This window comes from Brassica rapa, chromosome A03 (assembly GCF_000309985.2).
Source record: "Brassica rapa cultivar Chiifu-401-42 chromosome A03, CAAS_Brap_v3.01, whole genome shotgun sequence".
Taxonomy (NCBI): Eukaryota; Viridiplantae; Streptophyta; class Magnoliopsida; order Brassicales; family Brassicaceae; genus Brassica; species Brassica rapa.
In genome coordinates, this window is record NC_024797.2 from 18,329,483 (window position 1) to 18,344,985 (window position 15,503).

At 36.9% G+C, this 15,503-nt stretch overlaps 4 protein-coding genes across 4 annotated transcripts; 1 reads left to right on the forward strand and 3 right to left on the reverse strand.

Annotated features, from left to right (window-relative positions):
- Positions 1-554: 554 nt before the first annotated feature.
- On the reverse strand, positions 555-1,539 carry LOC103859635 (late embryogenesis abundant protein 29). Its single transcript, XM_009137205.3, has 2 exons — positions 1,379-1,539; positions 555-1,283 (listed from the first exon to the last, which is right to left on the reverse strand). The coding sequence occupies exons 1-2, from the start codon at positions 1,430-1,432 to the stop codon at positions 723-725; spliced, it is 615 nt and encodes a 204-aa protein (XP_009135453.1). The 5' UTR covers positions 1,433-1,539; the 3' UTR covers positions 555-722.
- A 1,513-nt stretch (positions 1,540-3,052) lies between these two features.
- LOC117132607 lies at positions 3,053-4,855 on the forward strand. Its single transcript, XM_033287342.1, has one exon. It carries the CDS (start codon positions 3,053-3,055, stop codon positions 4,853-4,855), a length of 1,803 nt encoding a protein of 600 aa, XP_033143233.1.
- Positions 4,856-5,203: 348 nt separating this feature from the next.
- On the reverse strand, positions 5,204-5,626 carry LOC117132608 (uncharacterized protein At4g04775-like). Its single transcript, XM_033287344.1, has 2 exons — positions 5,498-5,626; positions 5,204-5,428 (listed from the first exon to the last, which is right to left on the reverse strand). The coding sequence occupies exons 1-2, from the start codon at positions 5,624-5,626 to the stop codon at positions 5,204-5,206; spliced, it is 354 nt and encodes a 117-aa protein (XP_033143235.1).
- A 565-nt stretch (positions 5,627-6,191) lies between these two features.
- On the reverse strand, positions 6,192-9,256 carry LOC108872220. The gene is made up of 5 exons (XM_033287345.1): positions 8,519-9,256; positions 7,629-8,330; positions 7,088-7,428; positions 6,941-7,022; positions 6,192-6,872 (listed from the first exon to the last, which is right to left on the reverse strand). The coding sequence occupies exons 1-5, from the start codon at positions 9,254-9,256 to the stop codon at positions 6,192-6,194; spliced, it is 2,544 nt and encodes an 847-aa protein (XP_033143236.1).
- Positions 9,257-15,503: the final 6,247 nt, after the last annotated feature.

Here is a 15,503-nt window from a genome sequence, read left to right on the forward strand (position 1 = left end):
TGCTGTGCATCAAAAGACATTCTTATGAAAGTAAACAAAAGCAAATAAAAACTACATTCACCAGTCAGCATAACTTAACCTTCTCCTCCAGTTCACCTTCTTATAATTGTCCAAGAGGATTTGAGAAGTTGAGATCATAAGGTAAAACAATGGAAACAACGATAAGACAAGGATTTCACAGCGTTTTTCAACTCTTGATCTTCAAGAATGTCTCTAGCATTGATTGGAACATCTGAACACAAGAACTCACATCACATTAGATTCAGAGTTTCAAACAAAGGATATCCATATATAATTACAAAAATACATTGGAAACTTACTATATATTTACATAAATCTTACGGCCAGTGAGCTAAACCCACACTGAGGAGATTCAGGGACTCCTTTCATGTAATTTCATAACAGAGTTCTCCTTCACATCATATACAATTCAAATACTCCTTTCATGTAATTTAATAACAGAGTTCTCCTTCACATCATACAATCCAAATCGTGGTATGGAATTGATAACTTTTTATTATAATAAAAATACAATTTGGTCGACACAAAAGGTGTGACAGGATCAAATTCTAAACTTATTGGCTGGAAATTAGAAGTCTCTGTCACAACGAAAGAAACGAAACTGAACCACAAAACACAAAGACTAAACAGAAACTCAAAAGACCAAACATGCAACATTATAGAAATAAGAGAAAGACACAATCATAGTTCTCTTGTTATTCTCACTTCCTCTGATACGTCTGATGAGTGGTATCAGTGGTCCGAGTAGTACCAGTAGTTGTGCCTGGAAAATGTTCCTTGTCATCTTCCTCGGTAGCCATCCCAAATGTATGTTTCACCGCATCAGCTGCACCCATAGCCATCTGCTTCACATGCTCACCAGTCTGGCTTAAGAACCCACCGGTCTTGTCTCTACCGGCTTCAGCAGTCTCTTTCGTATACTGAGCCGCGCCTTGAGCCGTCTCCTTTGTGTACTGAGCAGCGTCTTGAGCCTTGTGCTTTATGGCTTCTCCTGTCTCGGACATGTAGCTCCCCGTCTTGTCCTTTGTCTCACGGGCTTTGTCTTGGGCCGTCTGAGCAGCTTGGGATGTCTTGTCTTTTGCTGATTGGGTCGTCTCGTGAGCCTTTTGCTGGGTCTTTTGGGCAGTTTGAGATGTCTTGTCTTTTGCAGAATGTGCCGTCTCATGGGCCTTTTGTTGGGCTGTTTGGGCCGCTTGGGAAGTCTTGTTCTTGTTTTCCTCAGCCTTGTCCCTCATTGCTCCCATAGCTTGTCCTGTCTTCTCCTGTTATTACACAACCAAATCATTTTAGAGCTTTTACATGTAAGGAGATTTAAATATGTACACATAGTGATTAGTGACAAAAATATGTTTATTACCTGAGTCTTGCCTCTGGTTTCACCAGCTTTGTAGCTTTGTTGGTTGGACGCCATTTTTTTCCCTTCAAATGTGTGAAATATGAAACGATAATTATATAAAGCTTTTTTTGAAAGTGTATGTTTTTGTGTAGAGAAACTGTGTGTATGGTCTCTCCAAACCATCGATACATTTGTAGTGCGTCTTGGTCGGTTCAAGAACGTGACACGTGTTAGCATAGAATATACGTGTATAGCTGCGTGGTGTGCTGAGAATTAAGCTGTTTAAATTAAGAATTTTGGGTGCTGCACTTTGTGAGTGTTAGTATGCGGTTTCTCGATCTTGTATGTGTTGTCCTCTGTGGTTGCGGCACGTCATGGTTAATAAAGATGGTTTTTACGTGGCAACACCATAGTTGTCGTTGCAGCATGCATGTTCCGTGACCGTGTTAAACAATCAAACATCACTTAGATTTAGATATAGTACAATCAAAACTGATTATACAAAGTATTCACCAAAAACGAGCAACTGCGAGGTTAGTCCTTGAAAACTACGTACTCACTTTGTTAGCAAAAAAAAAAAAAAACTACGTACTCACCACCACATATAATTAGCAGCCTTGCTAGATTTGTAACAATTAGCCAATGAAATGCATGCCACGTTGAATCAAATGATGATACAATGCAACTACCAACCAAGAACTATCTAATAAAAGCCCTTTTTCAAAAAAAAAAAAAAAACTATCTAATAAAATCACCTAGTAAGGATCTAAAAGACAATGAATTTGATTCCCCTTGGAAAATATATACTCTCGTAGAAAAATGTTAATCTAACATTTTTACCAAAAAAAAATGTAAATCTAACATTGATTCAGACTTTGCCATAAGAAAATGTATGGGGCTTTGGACTCAAAAATTTCTAATCATTAAAAAAAGGGAAATTTGCCAATATGGAACTAAATCTCTAAAGTATTGTCCCCTTAGAACTAAATTAACTTTTCACACATTTGGACAGTGACTACCCTTTTTGTATATAAAAATTCATAAGATTTTTTTTACAAAGGAAAAAAATATGGAAAAATAGTTAACTTAATATAGATAAGCATGTACATGTGAGAAAAATATTTTTGACATCAAAAGATGTTTACATAATAATTTGAAAAATTGGCTAAATGTGTTAGTTAACCATATCTGCCATCTACGGCGGTTTAGAATACGTAATCTGAAAGAAACACAATGTTCTAAGGCATGTAGGCTGCATATTATAACGGAAACGTATACAACTAGTAAGGCAGAATATGAAGTTCACGATTTCCTCTATGCTCTATATTTCTGGTAGATTTAAAACACTAAACAATGTCATCTCATCAACCGCGCTAGAAAATAAAATCTAAATCCTTCCTTATTATAAACCACGCAAGAAAATACAATCTACAACATGTCTTTGTATCTACTATAGTAGTATATAACATCCTATTTATTATTCTATTTTCTAAATTGGTAGAATGCAAGTTCTATAACGGTTAGTAAACTAAATCCGGAAATCTTGGTAAAAACGGTTATGAAATATTCTCTAAATCTTTTAAATATTTTGTTTTCCTTTTTTAATTGTTATTTTTCCTAAATTGTGGTCTTCTTCATCGTTGTCTCACGATTTCTTTTTTTTTTCTTCTTCTCTAATTTTTTCCTATCTAAACTATGGATTCACAAGAAGAGGTTGAATGGTGTGACAAAGAGAAGACCAATGGAAATGATGTGCGATTTTCTTTGGTGGATTTTGTGAAGGAGGGTCAACATTTTATTTCGAAAACGCTTTTGAAGGCAGCATTCGAAATATGTGCAATGAAACATAATTTCGACTATAAGCTTGTCAAGTCGGATAAAAAAATGTGGTACATTCGTTGCGCAGATGATGATTGCAGCTGGCGTGTTCGTGCAGAGGGGTTACCTGGTTCATCTTATTTTATCATCAAAAAGTATGTACCTCATCATTCATGTGCTGCATCCAAAAGGAAGGGTTCTGTTCGGACAGCTTCAGCAAAAACAATTGGTACTCTGGTTATGCATATGTATGAAACTGCTAAAGAAGGGCCGAGATCTAATGATATAGTCCAGTATATGCGTTCAGAACATGGACTTGAGATATCCTATTCTTTGGCATGGGATGCACGTGAGTATGCAATCAACAAAGTGAAAGGCCTTCCAGAGGAAGGCTATGAAAAAATTCCCAAATACTTGCACATGATGAGGGAAGCTAATCCAGGGTCACACACGTCTTATGAAAGGGATTCTGAAGGGCGATTCAGATTCCTCTTCATCTCCTTTGGTCAGAGTCTTCGCGGTTTCTATGTTGCAATTCGGAAAGTTATTGTTGTGGATGGGACGTTCTTGAAGAGCAAATACAAAGGGGTATTACTGGTTGCTACTGCATTAGATGGAAACTCTAATTTATATCCTATTGCATTTGGAGTTGTCGACTCAGAGAATGACCTTGCGTGGAACTGGTTTATGAGACAACTTAATGCGGTCATTGTTGACGAGCATAGTTTAGCTTTTGTGTCTGATAGGAATTCCTCGATTGCTAAAGCTATTGCTAACGTGTACCCGCAAGCTCATCACGGAATTTGCATTCACCACTTGCTGAATAATGTCGTAACATATTTTAGTGGGAAAGGTGTGGCTGGTTTGGTTGCAAAGGCTTCTAAAGCTTATCGAGCTGCTGATTTTCGTAAGCTGTTCACTGCTATTTACTCTATTAGTCCTGAAATTGGAAATTATCTAATAGAAGCCGATGTGAGGAAGTGGGCTCGTTGTCAATTCCCGGGTTACAGGTATGATATCAACACTACTAACCCCGCGGAGTCGATAAATTCTGCTTTGCGTACGCCTAGAGAGTTTCCAGTAATACCTCTAATGGACAGCATTAGGGAAATGATGACTCGATGGTTTTTCCAACGTAGAACTTTAAGTTATAAGCACTCGAAGCCACTGACCATTGCTGTGGAGAAGAAGATAGACAGAAGGATTGAGAAGGGTAAAAAGTTTAAGGTCTTCCCGATTAGCGATGACAGGTTTTTGGTTCAAGGTGACACTTTTGACTGCATGGTTGACTTGGTCAGACGCACGTGTTCTTGTGGGAAGTTTGATCTGATGAAAATCCCATGCAGGCACGCCATAAAAGCAGGCTTCAGTGTTGGAATACAAGCACACACACTCACAGACGACATATACACTACTGCGTCATGGCGCACGGCTTATGAAGAAAGCATAAATCCTATTGGTGTCCCTGAAGATGCTTGGACTGTTCCATCTCATGTGGAGCAGACGAAAGTCCTTCCTCCAGAGTCTAGACGAGCTGCAGGTAGAAGAAAGAAACGCAGATACGAGACAGCCGAAGATAAGATCCGTTCGTCACAAGGAAATCAAGGCTCTAAAGGTCGCAAATGTAGCCGATGTGGGATTCGAGGGCACGATAGGAGAACATGTGATCGAGCAATATAGGATACTCAGTTCGTTTCATGCAAGCTTTGTTTATGTTGATTTATGCAAGTTATGTTTCCGGTTTTTTTTGGGTTACTATGTTTCAGACTTTATGCAAGTTCTGTTTACGCAAGCTTTATTCATCTTGATTTATGCAAGTTATGTTTCAGAGACTATCAAAGTTATGTTTCAGCTTTCTTCATCTTGATTTATACAAGTTATGTTTCACGTTTTTTTGGATACTATGTTTCAGGGACTATGAAAATTAGGTTTTTATTGATAACGTTGTTCATAACACGACAATAAAACTGGAAATCAGATTGGTTCAATATTTGAAAATGTAACTTGAATCAGAGAACCATTACAATATCAATCACATTTGGACCAGAGACATAACAAACTGAAAAGGGTTCCTACGCAACCTACATCAAGCGAATGCTTATGGTTCATAACTTCTTCCTGCACTGTCTTCTTCATGGAAATTCTCAGATCTTCAATTTCCTCAGCAACTCTCGCCTGATGCTCAGACATCCTTTCAATCTCATCAAGCAGAGCTTCGTCCACCCACTTAAAAAGATGATTTTCTTTTTTTCTCTGTTTCAAAACACAAAACAAATCAATTGACATATAGAAGAATATGAAGTAATGAATTATCAGATTTACCTGTAAACCAATCTCACATCTGAAGAATCGTCTGTATGGGTTCTCTTCCGTTTTTGAAACATAAGTGACAATCTTCTTTCCACACCAGCATCTGGTAGGGATCGCTCCATGGTATTTCGTATTCGTCATTCTCTTTTGAGGAGAGATTTTTTAAGAACACGTAGGAGAAAAAAACACCGCAAGATGTAGTGTTTGTGGCCGCTTTATGATCTTATATAAGCAATATAATTAGGGTTTACAATGTTTCTAATCGGATGGGCACATATGGTCAACTTGTATGTGTTTTCATTATAAAGATTTGTTTTGATTATTATGAATTTTGCAGATTACTAATGAAATCGTTTGTCTTCCTTAGTGTCATTTAGGGTATAGGGTTTGAAATCGTTTGTCTTCTTTAGTGTCATTTAAGGTATAAGGTTTAATATAGTTTTTCCTACTTTAATGCCATTTAGGGTATAGATAGGTTTAGATTTCGGTTATGTTTTGATAAGAATTAGGACAGCGCATATCAATCATTTAGGGAATAGATAGGGTTTCATATTGTCACATAAAAAGTAAAGAGAAAGCAACTTCAAGAGTCAAATAAAACAGTGAAATAAGGTAGTAACTAAAGGAGTAAAATGGTAACTAAAAGAGTCAAATAAAATCACCAAATAACAATATACTTCCTACACAAGTCATAACAGAAAGAATTTTATTCAAGTTCCACTAGAGCACTTGAAATTGTCTTCGGGGGAGTGAATTTTGCCATCCTTTCAATAAGGACAGGATCAATAGCAGCTTCCCATAGGTCATAAGCAATCTTCTGCCGCGCTTCACGAATGTTGTTGTCATTCACCAGGGAAAAGTCCAAGCCTAGAAGATGGCATTCAATGTGCTTCAAGGCATATACTCCACAGTCACTGCTACTTTTGTTCAATAAGAAGGGCATTGAGACGTAGGAGACGGTATACTGCTTGACTTGATACTGTCGACTCTTAGAAGACTGAATGGCTTTGACAATTCTAGGGATGAGAACTGCAAATGGCTCCACTGCACCGGGGTGTCTCAGTCCCTCACAGTCAAAGACCTCTATCGACCGAGTAACAAAGTTGACGCACATAGAGATCCAGTGCTTACCAACATTTAGGGGGACATACATGCGGTTAACATCAAGATCCCACATTAGTCTTGTTCGTCCGTGTGCAGGAAGTTCGCCAATGCCGTACTGTTGTAGCAGTCCGCCCACTTTGAATTTCTTCTTGTCCTTCTTATACTCGTTGTAAGAGTTCGTAATTTGATTACTGAACAAGCATGTCATGAAGGCTACTTTATTTGGAAACCATCGCCGCAAGGAAGTCCTCTCAGTGAATAACCACATCATACCATCAATTTCCTGCATAATTTGATAAAAGACTGTAAGTTTGTGTACACAAAATAAAAAGGAACAAGGTAATAACTGACCTTATTCAGGAGCCACTCTGAAGGTCCGACGACACGAGTTACTAACTCATTTGTGAGCATAGATGGTCCAATTTTTAGTTCTCTGCATTACAAAATTCAGTATCAAAATGGTAGAATTGTTAAAAAAATTTAAAAATATCAACTTACTTGAAAGTTTTGGTCCAGTCAACAAGTTTGCCCCATGATGCCTCAGGGACAAACACTAGTGAGTAATCGGGATCATGTATCCGGTCCTCAAGTGAGTCCACGTCTTTCAGAGTAGGTGGTCTCCAATCCGCAGGCTTAAACGAAGACAGTGGAGTGGCAAAGTCAGCTGGTTCATCACCATCCAGATGTTGTGAAGGATCAAAACCTTTAACATGAGATGCTTGAGAAAGGTTTCCCATGGCTTCTTGTAAAGAGTCTTGGGTCCCCTTATCTACACATCTCGCTGATTTGGTCAAATTCTTCAAAAAATCCATCATTTCATTTTCATCAGTTTGAACATCCTGTTAATAAAAACGAGCATAACATTAATACTAAAAAGACAGTCCATAGCAAAATATAGAAAAGTACATTACAAAATAGTCAATCCCACAAGTCATCATCATTAGTTCATACAAGCCGATATATTACATATTACAATACAAGGACATTACATCAAAAGAGTCGACATAGCAAAATACACAGAGCTTCATTTTTTGGTTACCTCTCTTACTGGCCGAGGGCTACGACGAACCGGAGGAGGATCCACATTTGCAGATGCCTTGCCTTTTCCCTTTCCTGCGGGAGGACCCGTACTATGAGATGATGGTCCTTGGTCTTTTCCAATTGTTGCTGAAGGAGAGAGAATCTCGGATGTGTTGCCTTTTCCCACTGTTTCCGATAGACCCTTAAGCTGAGAGACTTGTTCCTTGAGTTGAGACACCTCATTGGCAACGTTGTCAAAACGCTCATGTATGTCCTTCTGCACCACTTCCTTAAAAGAGTTGAAAGAAGCGGTGAACAAACCTTCAATGAAGGTCTTCATTTCACTAGAGACACCACTGTTGTGTTCAGCCGCACGTTGACAAAGCAGTTGTTTCTTTCGAGACTCGGCACCAGGATCAATTAGCTTGCGCTTGCCTCTTTTCGCAGTAACGGCCGGTTCCCCTGCAACTACAGTCGCTTCCTCTTGTTCTGACGGTTCTTCTGCAACATCAGCCGGTTCATCTTGTTCTGAATCAGAAAGGTCCATATGTGCAGGCAAAGACTCAACTTCCCAATCGAAATGCGTCCAGTCTTGTTTCGCATTGATCAATTCAACAATACGACCAACTCTTTCGTCCTTCTTTTCATCTTCCCTAAGGAACTCAGTATCAGCAATCACATCGAAATCACCAGTAGATGATATAAATGTGAACAGCTCTCCCTGCAAGAACAAACAAAACACTAAGCTTACATTGAACATTTATTGAACTCAATATTTAAAGAAGAAATATCGGTTACCTTATCAAAGTGGGACTCTAGGCTGGTGATATCTTGGTAGGATACTTTACCACTACCTTTCCAATTCCTACATCTCATTTTCTTCACGTTTTTTTTTATTTTTTTACCCACCATAGAACCAATGTCTGGAATTGCCTCCATAATCCATATCTGAAACGCATATGAGAATCCATCCAACACGTAGCTGTTCTTCGTATGCACATCTTCTCTTGCTCTGAGTATTGATGCAATCAGCTCATCATAAGCGCGAAGACCCCAAGGATACATCCTCAATTTCTCAAAATCCATCACCAAGCGGATGTATTCTTGAGGGATATACACTTTCCAATCCTTAGCCATGAGGAATGATTGTATAATGGACAGATACACTAACCTCACTCTGTCCACATACGACCACTCGTTACACACCTTAAGGAGCTCATCCCTTATAGTATATAAGTTGATCTTCGCATTGGTCTTCAGCGCATTAGCCCAGAACCCCTTATCATTCTTCCAGTTAATGAAGTCTACGTCGGGTTCCTCTTTGTACTTCAATCCAGTCACAGCATAAAATTCTTGCATAGAAAACCTAAGAGGCCTCTTCGCAAAAATAAACCACAGCTCGTGAAGCTTGGAAACCCTGAGCTGCTTGCACATGAAGCTGTGAATAATCTTCCCTGAGTAGATGAGGTTGTTCTCTATGATCGCCAGAAGAGGCCCGAAGACAGGGTCTTTCAAAACTTCCTCATACTCATCTTTCAGAGCCACCTTTACCGCCTTCAGAAGCGTCCTTCTACATGTGTTGTTAATCTTATCCATTTGCGTCTCAGCACCTTCTTGAAGAATGCGTTTAGGAAACTGGTGAGCCATTCCTAAAAAACATGGATTCCATAAGTTAACAGCGAACCAAATATAACCATCTCACATTTAACTAGTTTTTTACAATTCAAAACTAGTTAGAAACACAAATCAAAACAAAATATAATCAACTAGCAAAAGTGTATTCCTCTAAAATAAAACAGAGTCAAAGCTACGCACCAAATGAATAACAAAAGACTACACACTATCGACAAATTCAATTCAAATAACAAACTCGATCCCAAAACAAGTATGTAAAATCGATGTCTAAAGCATGTCAAAGTCATTAGCTTTTTCAAGTCTATTATGAATTCTAAACCTTAGTAAAGCCGATACCAAACAAACTAGAACTCAAAATCACCTCAACAACAAGCCAATCTCACACCCCACTCAACCACATTCCGCCTCTGAAAACCATAAACTTGTTTCGATTTGTGTTTTAAACTAACTCTCTATCTAGTACAATTTGTAGTACATGCAAATAAACATAAAGAACAAACAAAAAAAAAGCAAAATCGTAAAGGGGATTTCAAAGCCTAACCTTCAAATTGTCAGAACCGAGATGAAGGAATAGCAAAAGAAAACAACTGTGAAACTAATCGTCCTTAATCGGGGAGGAGAAGCTACTCCCGAGCTTGAGCAGCTTCGATGGTCGGCGGCAGCGGAGATAAGAACGACAATCTAACCGGTGGCACTAACAGAGGAAATACGCAAGAAGGAGGAGGGAGAAGCGATGTGTCTCCTCGTTGAAGCTCTCCGACGAACCAAGAATCTCAGAGGCGGAAGGTGTCGCCGGCGAGAAAGAAATCGTCTCTCGATTGGGAAAGAGAGTCGGAGAGAACGAGATGGAGAGTTGGGAAAAAATTGCCCTATTTTTATTTAATTAAGTATTTCCTTTTTAATTCATATAGTTTTTAAAATTTTATTAACTATATTATAAAGAAAAGGACAAAATAGTAGATTCACAAAGTATTAGTTCTAAGGGGACAAGAATTAATTCTATACGGACAAGGTTAGAGAATTTAGTTCTAAGGAGACAATACTTTAGAGATTTAGTTCCATATTGGCAAATTTCCCATACGATGCAACTTGTAAAGTATATCAGTATCATTCACGTTTTTAAACGTTAGATATATTAACACAAAAAATTGAGAACAATATAAGGCCAAATCCAATGAGACATTAAAACACTAAATTTGGTGTAAGTTTATCTCTAATAGGACACTAAAAATTACACTATTCTACCAAATTTGGTGTAGAGTAAATAGTGTTATATATTTTATTGTATTTTATTTAATAATATAGCTCAATTATTATCATTAATTAGTTCAAATTTGTAGCTAAACATAAATATACTGTATTATTTGTATTTTTAATTAATTTTACATAATTAAATATTTTATTTTATTTTCAAGTAAGAAATCACTAAATTATAATATTTTATATTAATAAAAATAAAATATCATAGAACTTTATATTTTATTTTTAATACTATAAATGTTTAATTAGTATTTATAAAACATAAAATTGGTAAAATAGGCTTGATAAATTAAAATGCATATTAAATTTGAAATAAACACTGAAAACATAAAATAAATATACGGTTTTTTATGTGCTTTTCATAATTAATAGTTTGTAATTTTTAATATTTATATACAATAAATACATAAAGTATAATATTGTTAAATCAAAAATATAAATATAAATAAATTATATAAACGTAAAAATTACAAAAGTTTAACAAAGATAATATCCAAGTGTAATAGATAATTATTTATCAATTATAAATAATAAAAATAATAAATTATTAAAACTAAAAAATATAAAATAATATATAATATTATTTTTGGATATTTGGTATCATGGTTAGAGATGATAAAAAAAATATTACACCAAAATATTAATTTTAATGTTATTTTAACACTAAATTTGGTGTTATGTTTGGAGATGCTCTAAGTCGCGCACAAACGAAAATTAAGATGCGTAGTATTTGAATGGCACCAGTACATATGATAAGATAATGGCAAAGAAGGAAGTACTTCAAGAATAATACCAAACACAAAAGAACCAGCACAAATTTTTTTTTTTTTTTGTAAAAACCAGCACAAATTATCCCATCTATTATTTCTCAACCCACTAATATTCTCCGTAGGCCAGTACAAATTTAAATACTTTCCCTGTTTATACTGTTAGACTTTTAAAAACTTTATTGTGTGATCTTACAACCATTCTTATATAATGGTTATCAACAGATTTTATGGTTTATATATATTCACCTAATTATTTTTCAGTTATTCTTACACGCATAATAAACATGTGTGTTTTATCAGACTATTTTACAAATAAAATTACCGACTAATCGAGACGACATCTTATATTTACACTTTGACTAGTTAATAATACTCATGCAAAATGTATTGTATCTAAAACGTAAACGTAGGGACAAATAAAGAATATAATACAAGAGGTAGCCGTAACTGCTGAGATCTACTTGATCACAAACGCAGGCTTGAGTCAATATACCACCACAGGGAGCCATCACACTTACATTACTTAAGGTGACTCATATTAGCCGTGGTATCCATTCTTTGTAAATTTTTATATTTTCTTTCTAAGATTCTATTGAATGAAACCTTTTAAGTTTTGTTCAGATAATTTATGAGCGTTTGAGACCATAGAAGAAATGTTTTACTATGAGTTGTTAATTTAAAAAACAATTGTTAGTATTGTAAATTAGAAAAATAAAAGTTGAAATGAAAGAGGCTGAGAGGTGATGCATGGATGGGAGTCCCGAAGAGAATCGAATCATCTCAGTTCCTTTTTTTGTTACCCACTTTACTCTTCTCCAAGAGAATGGACTCCAGATATTAGCAGTTCCCCTTCTTTCTATCTGCTTAATTATAATACAAAATTAATTTATATTTGAAAGATTGTCATTTTCCATTTGTTTTAGTTAGTTTATAAAATATGAGAACAAACAGCGAGGGGAATAAAGGAAAATTAAAGTGATAAATAAAGGAAAAGATGGTCAAAATGAAACCATCGAAGAATTCCATCACCATCACCCAAATTTATCTTTATTGAAATTCTCTATTTTGCTTCATCCCTTTTGATTTTCCCTTTATCTTTTCTTTTCCCCTCTTTTTATGTTTTTTTGACCCATAATTATGTTATATTGTATGAACAATTATTTGACCCACGCTTTTTACACATTTTTGTTACTCATACCATTTTCAACTTGATCGTATGAAAAATGCTCTTGAAAATGTTGGGAGAGAAAAACTCTGTTTGTCAACATTTTTTATGATTTATATCTACAATTTATCATGAAAGATCAGATGTTAGTTAAGAATTTTTTTTTAATATCAACATTTTTTTACCTTGTTACTTCACTAGCTAGTGATTATGGAAGTTCACAGATTTTGTTACGTTGCCGCTAAGCAAAGGAGAATTTGTATTATAAAATTTAATAAATAGAAAAAGATGCACAAAAGAGTGAATATTCAAAATTCAAAGTAATATAGATTTATATTCGTGTCTCGGATGTCGATTCAGTTGCCTCCTTAAAGTATAAGTGAAAGAGACTTACCATAATATAATTGAGAGATTAATCCACTTTTTTCTATCCCCTATATATTATTATATTATTTGTGAAACATTACAATTTTTTTTTGTATCCACATGTCATCCGGATCATCAAGCTCACCTTTCTGTTCCAGTGTCTGCTACCTTGATCAAAACCACGTTATTCAAGCTATCTCTAAATCGTACTCCTGGATCTGATGGTCTAACTGCTGAATTCTTCAGATCAACTTGGAGCTTTTTAGGGAATGAAGTATGTATGGCGATCTTGGATTTCTTCAGAACCAAGTTCATGCCTTCATGTCTCAATTCTACAACTCTTATTTTGATCCCTAAAAGACCGGGAGCAGAAAATATACAGGACTTCCGACCTATTTCCTGTCTAAATACCTTATATAAGGTGATCTCTCGTATCTTGGCTGAAAGATTGAAAGATACTCTCCCAGATCTTGTGCTGCCTAATCAAACAGGTTTCATCAAGAATAGGTTGCTGCTTGAGAACGTTTTACTAGCCTCTGAGGTGCTTAATGGATATCATAAGAAGAATCGCTCACCGAGAATAACGCTGAAAATTGATATTTCAAAAGCGTTTGATTCCGTTCGTTGGGATTTTCTGCTTCAGACTCTCAAGGTTATGCAATTCCCATCTGATTTTGTTGACTGTATTCGTGCCTGCATTACTACTCCGTCTTTCTCATTGAGCATCAATGGAGTCACTTCAGGGTTTTTTAAAGGAAAATCTGGCTTAAGGCAGGGAGACCCCATCTCCCCTCTTTTATTTGCTGTGGTCATGAACGTCTTATCTTTTATGTTGAATCGGGGTGCAGAGGATCGAATTTTTGGCTATCATCCGGGCTGTGCCGGAACTAGACTAACTCATCTCGCTTTTGCGGATGATTTACTGATTTTTCTTGATGGTACAGAAACCTCTCTGGCTGGAGTATTTACAGTTCTGTCCCAGTTTGAAAAATTCTCTGGTCTTGAAGTTAATATGTCAAAAACTTCCATGTTCTCTTCTGGTCTAGCAGCGCACACGCAAGATAACATTCTTAACCGGTTCAGGCTGCGATCTCTCCAGCTGCCTGTGAGATATCTTGGTTTGCCTCTCTGCTCCAAGAAGTTATCGGTTAGGGACTGTGATCCTTTGCTTTCTCAAATTCGTAGGAAGCTTAATGGTTGGATGAACCGGCACCTGAGTATGGCGGGTAGACTTCAGTTCATCTCATCAACTATTCCTGGCATACTTGGATTTTGGTCTTCTGCCTTCTCTATCCCTAAGAAGGTTTTAAAGATGATTCAGTCCCTTCTCTCCTCTTTTCTCTGGCATGGAACACTAGATAATGCATCGGCCAAAGTCGCATGGGATTCATTGTGCTATCCGAAATGTGAAGGGGGTCTTGGAATCAGAGGACTCTCCTCTTGGAACACTGTTTTTGGCATCAAGTTGATTTGGATGCTCTACTTTCGTGCTGGTTCAATTTGGGTGGCATGGGTTCGAGACAAATACCTCTCTGCAGGTTCATTTTGGTCTCTTAATTCGCGGAATTATTCCATCTCTTGGACTTTCCGAAGGCTGTTAAAGCTTCGTCACATAGCTTTGTCTTTTCTCAGCATCTCAGTGCGGGAAGGAGGTGAGACTTACTTCTGGTTTGATCCTTGGACACCTTATGGTATCTTGATTGACTATTTGGGACCTTCGGGACCTATGGATTTGGGAATTCCACTGAATTCTCTGGTTTCCTCTATTACTCAAGGTTCTGCTTGGATCTTAAGACCGGCCAGGTCTGAGAGACAACTGAATCTTCATGTCTATCTCACTTCATTCTCTCCTTCTCCTGGATCAGATGCTGCTATTTGGAAAGTTGGAGACAGAATTTGTACTAAATTCTCTACTAAGGATGTTTGGAAGTCTATTAGGATGGCTAAGCCTTCTGTTTCTTGGGCGAGATTCATATGGAATCAGGCAATTATACCAAAGTATAGGATTACCTCTTGGTTGTTCACCCTCAATCGTAATCCGACTATGGATCGTATGATGTCTTGGGGACTTGATTTGGAGAATTGTTGTTTGCTTTGTGGAAGCGCCCCTGAATCTAGGGATCATTTGTTTTTTTGTCTGCCCCTATTCCTCTCTTGTTTGGAAAGCTGTTATTGGGGTGCTTGGTTTCACTAACCCTCCACTGCAGTGGGATTCTGTTTTTGAGTGGTTTGTTTCTGCTTCTTTTAACCGGATTCAACTTGCTGCGGTGCTTCAACTCTGGCACGGTTCTATATATGTTATATGGCAAGAGCGCAATGCTCGATACCATAACGGTCTTACGAAATCTCATTGGATGTTATCTCAAGATGTCATCAAACAGGCAAAGGATAAGTCTTCAGCTATGCGAAACTGTGGATCTGATCTTGGCTTTAGTTTGGTGGCGTTCTGGTCTACGTTTTAAAAAGTGCAGCATCTCTACTGCTGTGCTTTTTCCTTTCACTTCCATGGTCTTCAACGACATTGTGACCCTCTCCCTACTTTCTCTTTAAATTCCCTTGCTCTGTTTCTGTTTAGTTTGTTGCTTTGTTCTTCCTCTGTAAACTCTGTTTCTTTGTTTTAAATATGAAAGCCAGTTAAAAAAAAAAGATGATTCTTAGTATTATTAGAGAAATAGGTTGGTCCATCTAATTATATAAT